Raw genomic sequence first — 12,046 nt, forward strand, 5'->3', positions numbered from 1 at the left:
GATCCAGAGCAGCAGGGATGGGGGATACCGGGGTGGATGGGCCCGTTGGTTGGTTCTGGGGCAGCAGGGGCGGGATACCGGGGGAGATGGGCCCGTTGGTTGGCTCTGCGGCAGCAGGGCCACGTGCACTTTGAATCTTGCAAGGGCAGCGCTAGGAGGCAGCATAGCGAGTCCTTCGTTGCAGCACCGAGCACATACCTGACGCCCACCCCCCTCACCGGCACCAGCCCAGCCCAGCCCACCAGCCCCCTGTGGTTTGGGCCCCTCTCCTCACCGGCCTCCCTGGCTGACAGATTGGGAGCAGCTGTGGATGGAGCTGGCCCCTGGCCAGGGCTCTGGGCTGCGCTGAGGCCCGGCTCTCACCTGGGGGCAGCTGGGAAGCTTCCCGACCTGTCAGGATGCATCACACTCAGGGCTCCGGCCAGGCAGGGACAAGCACATCTCGGCTGGGCTCCAGCCAGGGCTTGGGAACAGAGACCTCAGTCTCGTGCTGGGCTCTGAGGGGGGAGCCATGGGGGTGGGGGGAGCCCCTGCCCTCATGGGGGGGGGGGGCTTATCCACAGGGCAGGGCTGTACCCCCTCCTCCCAGCACCAGCCTGGAACATGCCCGGATGGAGAGACAGCCCCCCATGCTCTTCGACCCCACAAGCCAGCACTGACTGGGAGGGGAGCAGGCCCCTAACCTGCTCCCTGCAGCACAGCGCCCCCTAGCACCCCACTGGGGCAAGTGCTGACCCCCCTTTCCCTCACCACAGCACTGACCACCAGGGGAGAGCGTCCCCTACTGAGCCCCCTGCCCCGCCCCGGGGCCAGCACTGGCTGCAAGGAGAGGTTTTCCTTGGCGCTCTCCCCACCCAAGGGCTCACCGTGGCCCGTCCTGCTCGCGAGTTCAGCCCTGATCCCAGCCCGCAGCAGCAAACGCCCGGAGCTGGGCAAAACCACCTTCAAAACACATCCCCACCACCTGAAAGCGTTCAATGCCCAGCGTGAGCCGCCTTTCAAAGGAAAAAGAATCTGACCGTGAACGCAAACAAAGGCTGGAATCATTGCAGCGTGTTCCACTCCATACGGCGCACGGGGGCCTTCCCGGACCACCTGCATTTGCAGAATGGGGCTCGGGAGCGAATTCTCTTCTGCCCAGAGCCGCTCCCTTTGCTCACCGAGGGCAGGGTCTTCTGAGAAGGGAGATAGCATTGGGGGGGGGGGCTGTTTCCCCCCTCAGTGGGTGTTGTGACTCTGTTATTGTAGGGCCCACAGGACCCCTGTGCGCTAGGCACTGTACATGGCCCCAGGAAGGGCCTGAGGGTTGTTTGGAGTTATGCGCTTGCCCTACAGGTTTGGTGCTGGCTCTTAGGAGCCATCCACACTGGGCAGACGCGCTGGCATGCGAAACGTGGCAGCACAACCACGGGCAGCAGGTCAGGCTACCTGCCTGCACACGTACACAGGGGGCTGGGGAGGTTTGTTCTCAGGTGCATCTGGCTAGTCCAGCTGGGGCGCACGCTCCCAGCTGCCGTGTAGACGTGCCCTTAGGGGCACAAGTGGAGCGAATCCAGTGGCCTCAGCCCCGTTTCCTCACACCAACCCCGCAGGGCTGTGCAGCCGTCCCTCGGGGCGATGGGCTAGGGCGAGACACCCTGCTGCGTGCCAGGGCCGTGCCCGGCCCCGCTCAGCCAACGCACCTCGATCCTCGCCAGGCGGGAGCATGGCGCCAGCGAAGGGTTAAACGGGCAAGCCGGCCCCCACAGCCCCTAAAGACAGAGTTGGGAAGGTGCCAGAGCGAGGGAGGACGGGACCGTTTCCAAACCACTAGGCAAATGCCAGGCCCATTTGCATTAGCCGCAAAGTGCGGCCCCCCCTCAGAGCTGCTCCAGCTCCTGCCCATCACAGGCGAGCTCAGCACTTCCCTGACACATGGGGGGAGGGGGGGGGACGTGTGTGGATGTGCCCAGAAAGCATCTCCAGCGCTCGCCCATCCCCACGCGCCATTGCCTGGGGGAGCCGCCGAGACCCGTGAACAGGGGAGAGGTGTTGCTACACAGCATGCACACTGCAGCCCCCAGGCCCCCTTGCACTCCCATCTCCCATGCACACCCCAGCTCCTCATGCACCCCTCCATGCACACTGCAGCCCCCGGGCCCCCCTTGCACCCCCAGCCTCCCTATGCACCCCCATCTCCCATGCACACCCCAGCCCCACCACATCCTCCTCACACACCTCTCACTCCCCCAGCCCCCTATGCACACCCCCCAGCCTCCCACACACCCTCAAAGCACACCTGCATACCAACCCACTGACAGACAAGTGCTCGTCTCTCACACGCACAGCCTCCACGGTCCCCACCCTAGCTCCCTCCCCATCCCCCAGTATCCTTGCCCCCATAACCACCCCCCCCAAGTCCCCAGCCTCTTATCCCCCTCCCCTGCCCCCCCGCCCCCATCACCAGCTGTTTCTGCTCATGTGTGTCCAGACTTTAAGGAGAGCAGTTGCTTGGCATTAACCCTTTCCCTGCACGGACACTACCAGTTTTGGGGATGGGGGGGGGGGGGAAAAGCGGCCAGCAAGGCATCCATTAACATTAATGCTTATCCCTATCCCAATCCAGCCTCATTCATCTCAAAGCCCCTTCCACCCTGTGTTGCCCCACATCCCAGCCCCATTCCACCACAAGCCCTGCCCTGCCCCCAAACCCCAACCCACCAACTATGGGCATTCTTCACTTCCTGTCCCAAAGAGCCAGGCCCCATTGCTGCATGCTGTTTGCAAGCTGCCCTGTTCCGCCCCCGAGGGGGCTGCGTTTCAGCACTGAAGGGAAGCGATTCCTGTGTATCCAGCCCCCTATGGAGTGTTGTGAGGTTGGATCGGTGCCTCTAGGAGCATGCAACGCCCTCCCAGATACTGCCCCCTTGGGCTGGGCAATGCCGTGGAGAATACTTCCCTGACACCAGCCCATGTGCAAATTCACATCTGTCCAAAGCCATGGGGCCCCAGCTCACAGCATGCACTTGCAGAGAGGGGGGGTAGGGGACAGCCCCAGCTGGGATAATAGAGGGCACAGCTGTGGGTGAGGTTGGAGGAGCATCAGCTCTGCACTTCTGCATCTGTGATCAGTACCAGGAGATGGGGTGGGGGGGAGGAGAGAGAGAGAGAAGACCTCCTAGGGTGACCAGACAGCCTATTAGAGGCTGTGTCTTATAGAGGCCCCTCTACACCCGCCCCCCGACCTCCCCCCAAAAGTGTCCTGATTTTCCACACTTGCTATCTGTTCACCCTCTGCTGGCCCCCGGTGGAGAATTCACAGCCTAGGGGTAGCACTTCATCCCCTGCCAAGGGTGGGGGGAGAGAGAAGAGGGCAAGCCCTGGCTCCGGGAAGTGGCAGGGCGGGGGGGAGGGAGGGAAAAGAGAGAGAGCAGCTGGGGCCAGGAGGCTGGTGCAGCACAAGGCCCAGATCAAGGTCAGGTCCCCTCCCTGCAAGAGCTGAGTCAGAGGCAGCCACCCCCACTGCACTGAGTCACCTGCCTGGGGAACTCTGGAGGGGGGAGGCAATGGACCGGGGGATGCCCCCACTGCCTCTTGCTCAAGGGGGGGGGGGGGAAAGGGGAAGAGAAGAACTCAGCCTACACCCACTGCCCCCCCAGAGCCAGACCCCTCGGTGCTGGAGCAGGCTTCCCTGCAGCCAGGGCAGCACGAACCAGATCACAGACCCTTGCCACATGGGGAGCAACAATGCCCATGCCAGCCCCACAGGCACCCCTTCAAGGCAGCTCCCAGTCCTTCCACAGACCCCTCAACTTGGCTGCCCTTGGGGGCTGAGCCCCAGCTTAATAGGGCTCCAGATTTGCATCAAGGATGCCAGCGTGGCCCACCCCCTCACATTGCCTAGTAAGGAGGGGGGAGTCCTGGGCTATGCCCAGCCCCCTGGGGGAGCAGGCCAGGGAGGGGAGAGCTTGAAGGGGCTCCCAGGGAAGGCTCTGTCCAAGCCCGAGCATGGGGGCATCATTCAGCATCAGGCTCCTACAATGCCCTCGGCCCTCCCCAGCTGGGGAGCGATGCTGGGCATCTCACACACCCCCCCCCCCCCCCCCCCCCCCCCCGCCAACTCAGCTGATCCTGCACTCACAGCTCAGCAAATGAGCATTTAGGGCAGAGCTGTTTGCTGGGTGCTCCAGGGACTACCCACTTCAGCTCCCCCTACCCCACCCAGAGCCTGAACCAGCCTGCGTCTGTGCCTGGCTCCATGCACCAGCCCAGAAAGGGTACAGGAGGTGGCATGAGATGGCTCACCCATGCTGCAGCCAGGGGCCCTTCCCCACCCTGACTGCAGAGTCCCACCCCCACAGGACCCACACCTGGGGCTGGACAGCCAGGAGAGTTCTTGCTTCATGGAGTGGCACGGCTGGATCAGCCACCGTCCACACCCTCACTGCCTCCCTGCTACTCCACTGTGAACATGGCCGATGCAGCAGCAGGGCACCAGGCTGCCAGCCACTCCCTACCCCCAGACCCCCTGCCATGGGGAGCATAGGGTCCCACTTCCCATGAGTGACCTATGGGGGGCTTTCCCTGTGCAGCATGGCCCCTACCTCCTCAGAGGGTTGAGCTGGAGACCCCCAGAGGCTGGGGGGGGGGTGCAGGGGAGTGGCAGGAGATGTCAGTCTGTACCATTGGAACAGGAATAGCTGCTGATTCTAGCTCTGCTCCGTGACCACCACCCTCCCCAGAGCTTGGGGCTGGCTCTGTCCACAGAGCCCAAGGCAACCCCCCAGCCCTAGGAACACAGCTGGGGTGTGTGGTTAGCACCTCGTGCCCCCCCCCCCCCCCAGGCCCTGAGCTAAGAGACCGGGTGGGGCAGAGGAGGAAAGACCAGAGGAGACATGGGCTCAGCTTTCCAGCAAGTGTTTATTGCTCACAGCAGCCCCAGCTGGGAGCGCTTGGCCCACCTGTCACACCTGCAGGTGGTCACAGGCCAGGCACCCCCCAAACCCAGCCCGTCCTTGCAGCAAGAACCCACACACTCGCCAGGGTCAGGGACAGCCCTGACCCCTGCTTAAACCCAAGACACCCCCTACCGGGGAAAAAAAACTCAACAGAAAAAGGAGGTTCATTTGCCCGGCTGGCTGGGCCAGTCTCTTCCTGCCCAGGGAGCTTTCCTCCCCCCCATTCCAGGGTCAAATTAAGAGTTAAAGCAAATACCAGCCAAAAGTAGTGTCTTGCCCGGCCTTTGAGCTCCAGAGCCCCCCTGCTCGGTGCCGGGCGGCAGCTCCCTGGGTGGGATGTTGGCTCTAGGCCACCTCCTGCGGCCTGATGGTCGGGGACAGCTGGAAGAGGGCACTGAGGTTCACCTCGGGCTCCACAGCATGGCGGCCGGGGCGCTCGTTGAAGAGCCCTGACAGGTCGCTCTCCAGCTTGGCCTTGACCCGCAGGAGGAGCGTGTGGCCCAGGCGCCCGGGGCCGTCCTCCCCCGCCGGGAAGCCCGACCGGCTGCGCTTGAGTCGCACATAGAGCTTCTGGCTGAAGAGCTGGCTCAGGTTCTCCTCCACCAGCACCCGCTGCCGGGCGCCCAGCCGCTGCTGGCTCTTCCTGCTGGGCCGGCAGCGCTGCGGCTGCAGAGAGATGAGTGGGGCTCAGGGCATTGTTCCCCCTTGGGCCTCCAGCGCCTCAGGGGCTCCCCCACCCCAGGCCCTGCTCCCCAGCTCAGCCATGTCCCATTATAAGGCACCCCCCACCCCCAGCAACCCCTGCCCCTCCCCAACAAGCTTCTTTTGTAACCGGTGCCAGTGGAGCCACACCCCAGAGCGCTCAGGGGAGATGTTCTCCCATGGCAGCGCCTATGGTGGGGGTTTGATGCTAGAGGGTCTTTCCCAACTAACCATGTTTGAGCAATGGGGGGTCATGCCCCACTTCCCACTGGGGTAGAAGGGTGGAGCCCCCCCCCCCCATTTGGGATCAGACCCCAGCTTGAGAGAGAGATTTTGCTACTTCAGGAAGGGCCTGTGATGGACCCGCTCTGGCATGGGCCAATTACCTTCAGTTTCTTCTTTGTGGGGTCATGGACCGTCAGGTGCCGGATTAGACTCTCCTGCCAAGGAAAGAGGAGTAAGTTGCCTAGCACAGACCCCTGCTCACCCTGGTTAAAGATCCCCCCCCCCCCAAAAAAAACCCTCTTATTCAAATATTTTAGGGTTGACTGGGTATTCCAGTGCAGTGCCTCATGGGAGTTTAGTTCCATTTCCTCCTGATCCCTGTCTCCACTATGGGCCAGGGTCACCTGCTGAACTACATCTCCCATGATGCAACTGCTCCCCTAATTAGGGGGAAGTTTGGTGCATCATGGGAAATGTAGTCCACCCAGGGAGCCCTGCCTAGAAAGGCCAATAGGAGCATGAGGAAATGGAACTACAATTCCCATGAGGCACTATGACAGCATTTCCCAAGTTAAATATTTGGGGGGTTGATTTTTTGGCCAAGTTAAAAGCCCTCTTCCTAGAACTTTCCCATAGAAAAAAAGCCCATTTTCAGCCAGCTCCACACACAAATCCTTCGGCTGCTGCTAGTAGAGATGCCTAAGCTCTATGCCCCACAGCTCCCACCAACCAGCTCTATGCCCCATGCCGCCCCGCCCCCCCCATCCCCAAAGCTTAGAGACCCCGCTGCTTCCTTACCCGCATGGCAAAGGCCTTCTCACAGCCAGCAAAGTAGCAACGATACTTCAGCAGCTGCAGATGCACCTTCCGGATGTGGCTCTCCAGGTTGAAGATGGTGGTGAAAGAGGCCTGGCAGTCAGCCTTGGGGCACGCCCACGTCGGCTTCGGCAGCGCCCGCTTCTGCCGGCTGTGGAAGGACTTGTGCCGCCGCAGGCCGCCCGGCTTCTTGAAGATCTTCGGGCACAGCTGGCACTTGTACTCCACTGGGCGGGAGAGCACAGGCTGAACTCCCAGACAGAACCAACACCCCAATCGCCCTGGTGCTTCCCAGGAGTTCGGGGATTCATACCCCCACCCCCTCCCCAGAGAGGATGTGGCGGTGGAGGGTGGCCACGTCCAGTTCACTCTCAGCAGAAGTTACTCGGGAGTTGAGGGGTGGTTGGAGCCCGCCTGATGGGACAAGTTCTACTGGCTGGAGTGACACAGGACTGCCCCAGGCCAGCGGAATCAGTATCCGATGGCCCCCACAGAATCCAGAGCCCCAAGGAAGGGCAGAGGCAGCAGCTGAAAGCCCTCACCTACCCCAGGAGGGCCATAGGTCTGAAGGATGAGCAGGTTATTGAATAGCCCATCCAGAGTACAGCAGTAGCTACAGCAGGGCAGCCTTAGGACTCAATTGTCTCTGCTCGCCTGGGGGAGGCGGCCGATCCCACTCTTAGCACCAGCCTCCAAAGCGAGGTGGAAGCCCCACCAGGAGAACATGGGGCAAGGATGCCAGGTGTGGCCAGACCAGCCAGGACTGAAGGTCAGCAGGACACTGGGGTTTGACCTACTGCCAGGTCCCCCATCGTTTGCCTCCACTATGATCTCCGGTGATGCCCAGAGAAAGGGAGACCTTGATTAGGAGAGAAACGAAGCCCTGGGCTTCTCAAGTCACATCTCCTCCCTAGCCACTGCATGGAGAAGGGAGACCTCCCCACCACCTGCTGGGGCTGATAAGGTGACCTCCCAGCCTGCTGATATTACGAGCTAGCGATGTTTGGTTTGGGATGCCACCCATTCAGTGCTTGCCCAGGGAAATGCAGGCAGACTGGTATCTGGTACCCAGATTGCATGAGTGCAAGTGGCTCCCCTACACACCTGCCTTACCAGGATGCTGCTGCAGGTGTTTCTGATGCGCCGTCCAGGTGGACAAGACAGTCCCGCAGTCCGGCTGGGGGCACAGGTATCCTGGAAGAGGGACATGGAGGAGGATCAGCAGGTGGAGAGAGATGCTGAACTGGGCTGGAAGGAGCCACCGCAGGACCACAGGAGTTTCCAGGTGGCTGCTGAGCCCGGCTTGCAGCACTGACACCATGTGCTCAGAGCCACACACCAGCAGGGCACCTCCCACCACGGAGTTCAGCCTGTGCTAGTTCTCCTCCAGGCACTGCCACGCTGTGTCTAGGGGGCGGCTGTGCCAGTGAGAAGCAGGAGCTGTAAGGGATGTCCCCATCCCAGCCTGGGGAGGCTGGTGCAGAGGTCCACAGTGGACGGGGAGCCACAGACTGTCAAGCCAGCAACCACAGCCTCCCATTCAGCAGGTCCCCAACACTCCCCCACCCACCCCAGGCAAAGCCGCTCACCGGCATGTGTCCTCTGGTGAGCTTTCCTCTTGGCAGCGCTGGCAAACTTCATGGTGCAGCCGGGCTCCTGGCACCTGAACGAAGCACACCCCACTCGTGAGGGGAGGGGCATGGCTCTCCCCATGTCTGAAAGGAGATGTCCCAGGCTAATCCAGAGAGACCCAGCCAACGGGTGGCAGTGAATTGAGAAGGGGAAAGGCCAGCGTATAGGCTACGCCAAGCTGGAGAAGGCCACTGGCCCGGCCAGCTTCAGTATCCGGCCCAGGACAGCGCCCAATACCAGATATGGCAAATCCTCTGCACTCAGCCGCCATTGGCACGGGCCAGCTCAGCCAGCCCTCTCGCGTTGGGAGGTGTTGCTTGACGCCACACCAGGGGGTCTCCTGTCTCATGGCATCGGCCACCCCCAACCCGAGGGGCACAGGAGACACTCACACAAACGGCAGCACCGTGGTATGCTCGGTCCAATGGGCCCGGAGGGCCTTCTTTTTCCTGAAGGTGCTCTCACAGCCTTGGTAGCCGCACTGGAGGGGCAGGAGAGACAAGTCAACCAGACCCAATTCCCCCTCCATGATGCACTTTGATCCCCCTCCCCTCCAGCCTCCCAGGGCCCCCCAGCCCAGTGCCCCTCACGTATGGGACCGAGCAGGTCTGGGGGGCTCTGGAAGGGTGTTAGCAGCATGGAGGCCCCAGAGGTTGATCAGGGAGCTCCAGGCAGTCGACACCTGGGGCAGGGAATCAAACATCTGCCGGTGCCATTTAGAGCATCCAGCACAGAGGGGAGAATTTCTCCTCTCTCCGTTAGCCATTTTCAGGCAGTTTGAGACGACCAGCGACCCTGCAAATGCTACGGGCTCCAGGGCTGCAAGGCCAGGCAGGGTCTGACACCAGACCTGCGGCTCCAGCCCACGCTGGGCTAGGCAGGGGTAACAAACCAGGCTCGCTGGCACTGTAAGGGCAGAGGGGAATTGCTTCTCTGGGGAGGATCATGTCACACGCGTGCCAGGGGCTGTGCCTAACCCAGGCACCTGGTGCAGGGGCCCCTTGCTAGCCCCCTTGGTCTAGGCCTTCCCTTGCCATCTTACAGGGCAGCCAGAGCCGTGACCTCTGGTGCCCTCGTGTGGTCACAGAAGGAACAGACTCCACCAGCTTCAGGAGACCCAGAATCCAGTCCTGCCCACAAGCCCCACTGTTCACAGCTTGGCTAATGCTGACATCCCCGCCTCGAGACCCATACACTAGGATAGGGGCACTGGGATGATCCCCACCCCCTCTCCCCTAGCCCCCGGTGCCAAGGCTCACGCCCCATCAGGATCACCCAACAGATGAAGACCCGCCCCACACAGGTGCTGCTCCAAGTCACGGTTAGGAGAAGGGGAGTCGGCCCAGAGAAGGGACTTTGTTGGCATCACTTCCTGCCTAGGGGGCTATCTGGGCTACCAGAGCGATGGCCCTCCAGGCCCCCGAGTGAAAGGGATGGCCCAGGCATCAGCACGGCTGACCTCAGACCCAACAGGAGTCAGAGTTCAAGAGCCCATTGGAGCCACCTGTGACCAGACCCCCCACCTCACTCACTAGCTAGCTATTCTCCCTGACCCAACACCCCACCTCGTTAACACCTTGCCACCAGCGTGCACTACCTGGAAGGACTTCTCCGCACCATGCTGGGCCCTGCAGTGCTTTGGCAGGTGGTTCTTGGGCACAAAGGCAGATTTGCAGTCCACATCCAAGCAGCTGGAGAAATGTGGAGACACGGCTGATAGACAGGTGTTCGCTCCAAGCCCTCTGGCATGAGGCCGGCTCAGCACAGCCCAGGCCAGTTAGCCAAAGGAAAGGGGTGTGTAGTTAAGAACATAAGGCAGGGATAGGTGCCCGGAGGGGGGGGGGGGGGGGGGGGGGGGGGGGAAGAGAGAGGGGAGAAGAGAGGAGAGGGTTCTGGATACTAGATCAGCCCACAGCCTGGCCAGGTCAGTGGCAGGCAGCACAGCCTAGTGGGGATGGCACTGGACCGGGAGTCAGGAGACCATGTTCTACTCCCAGCTCTGCCACTGAGCTGCTGTGTGACCACAGGCAACTCCCTTCCCCGCTGTGTGCCTCAGTTTCCCTTTCCCCCTTGGTCAGTCTTGTCACTGACACGTATCGCCTCCAGGGCAGGGATTCTCCTGCTAGGTGTTAGGGCAGCACCTGGCACAATGGGGCCCAGAGCTCACTTGGCACCAGGGCAATCCTGCCTCCTGTTTCCCTCCCCAGAGGGCTCACTCTGAGAGCCCCACTAGGCATCACCAAGGCCCATTAGACCCCCGGGGGGGGGCGCTGATCAACAGGAGGGAGGAGAGAGAAACGACAAGCCCCCTCCCCCCAGCCCTACCTGTTCAGCCTGGCAGCACCCTGCTGCAGCTTGGGCGTCTGCAGGGAGCTTCTGCGGCGGACTCTCTTGCCACGGCCAGCCTGGTCACTCAGCGGAGCCGTCTGCAGAGACATGCTTTGGTGAGGGACTGCACCACCCTCCCAGACCCCTTCACACTCAGGGACAGGCCACGGACAGTGTTACAATAATCAAGGAGGTGGGGGGGGAGGAAGATAAAAGGCATCCCAGACAAACATGGGGCTTAGACAAGACACCCAATGCAGGAGGGCTGGTAGCCAGGCACTGGGGTGCAATCCAGCCGTGGCTTTGCTACCCAGGAGTGCCACAGCCCAGGCTTAGAAAGGGTTAATCGGCATGTCCCCACCCCCAGTCCCATTCTGAAGCAGCTCCACCCTACTAGATCTCTGTTACTTCTAGGATGAAGAGAAGCAGCCAACCCACCTGCTTCAGACCCCTGCTCATGGGCTGACTCAGGCAACTCCAGTGCTCCTTGCCACAAGAAGAGCAGGTAACAGGCTCGTCGGAGCCACTGAGCAGGGCAGCCCTCTCCCCACCTTTCTAAAGGGGAGCAGGTCCCCCTCTTACCTCCCCCATGTGCACAGCAAGATGCTTCTGGAGCCTCCTCTCCTTGCCGAACACAGCACCGCACTCCTTGTGGGGGCAGGCAAAGAGGTCAGAGGCCAAAACCCCCCCAAGGGAGGTCCTGCTTCCCCCAGCCTCCTCCTGCAGCCTTGCCTCAGCCATGGGGGGTTGGAGTTTTGCAGCACCCACACACCCCTCTCTCTTTGCCTGGAATACCCTATAGCCCCTCAGTTTGCTGCTGAGCTCCCATCTTTATACTCAGCCTCCCACAGGGGCTGCAGCTGACTCCCATCCCATCAGTCAGGGGCGGGGGGAGAGGGGGAGCAGGGTTAATGTAGTCACATCATTAGTGGAAAGCCAGCAGGGGTGGAGCGGGACTCACCATCCCCTGCAGAAGGCTTGAAAGCAGAGGGCCTGGGGGAGCAGGTGTTTAGGGGGCTTGTTCCCATTAGCTTCAAGGGGAGTTAGGTGCGTTGCCTGCTTTTGAAAACTCCACTAGGGACCTCTCTGCCCCTATAGAAGCCCTAGCCCCAAGCTCCTGTCGGGGGAGAAGCAGCACCCCCCAAGCTCCCCCTGCAAGTTGGCTCTGAGCAGCCCCACCGCTGCAGGTGCACGTAATCCAAACTCAGCCGGGGATCTAAATGGATCAAACCGACCCCAAGCACCTCCCTGTTCTCGGGGCCGGGGGTTGGATTGTGAGTCAGGAATTCTCAGCTTGGGCCCATCTGTCGTGATACGGCAGCCTGGCTCCGTGGTTAAGGTGACTCAGGACAGCTGGGTTCTGTCCCTAGCTTTGCCACTGGCCTGCTGGGTGACCGTGGGCAGGT

General features: G+C 61.7%; 1 protein-coding gene across 1 annotated transcript; it reads right to left on the reverse strand.

Annotated features, from left to right (window-relative positions):
* Positions 1-5,282: 5,282 nt before the first annotated feature.
* On the reverse strand, positions 5,283-11,381 carry LOC112124765 (P43 5S RNA-binding protein-like). The gene is made up of 9 exons (XM_026654700.1): positions 11,223-11,381; positions 10,638-10,738; positions 9,910-10,003; positions 8,705-8,793; positions 8,270-8,343; positions 7,794-7,874; positions 6,663-6,907; positions 6,026-6,079; positions 5,283-5,603 (listed from the first exon to the last, which is right to left on the reverse strand). Exons 1-9 carry the CDS (start codon positions 11,379-11,381, stop codon positions 5,283-5,285), a joined length of 1,218 nt encoding a protein of 405 aa, XP_026510485.1.
* Positions 11,382-12,046: the final 665 nt, after the last annotated feature.

This window comes from Terrapene carolina, unplaced genomic scaffold, assembly GCF_002925995.2.
Source record: "Terrapene carolina triunguis isolate 2854851 unplaced genomic scaffold, T_m_triunguis-2.0 Scaffold193, whole genome shotgun sequence".
Lineage (NCBI taxonomy): Eukaryota > Metazoa > Chordata > Testudines > Emydidae > Terrapene > Terrapene triunguis.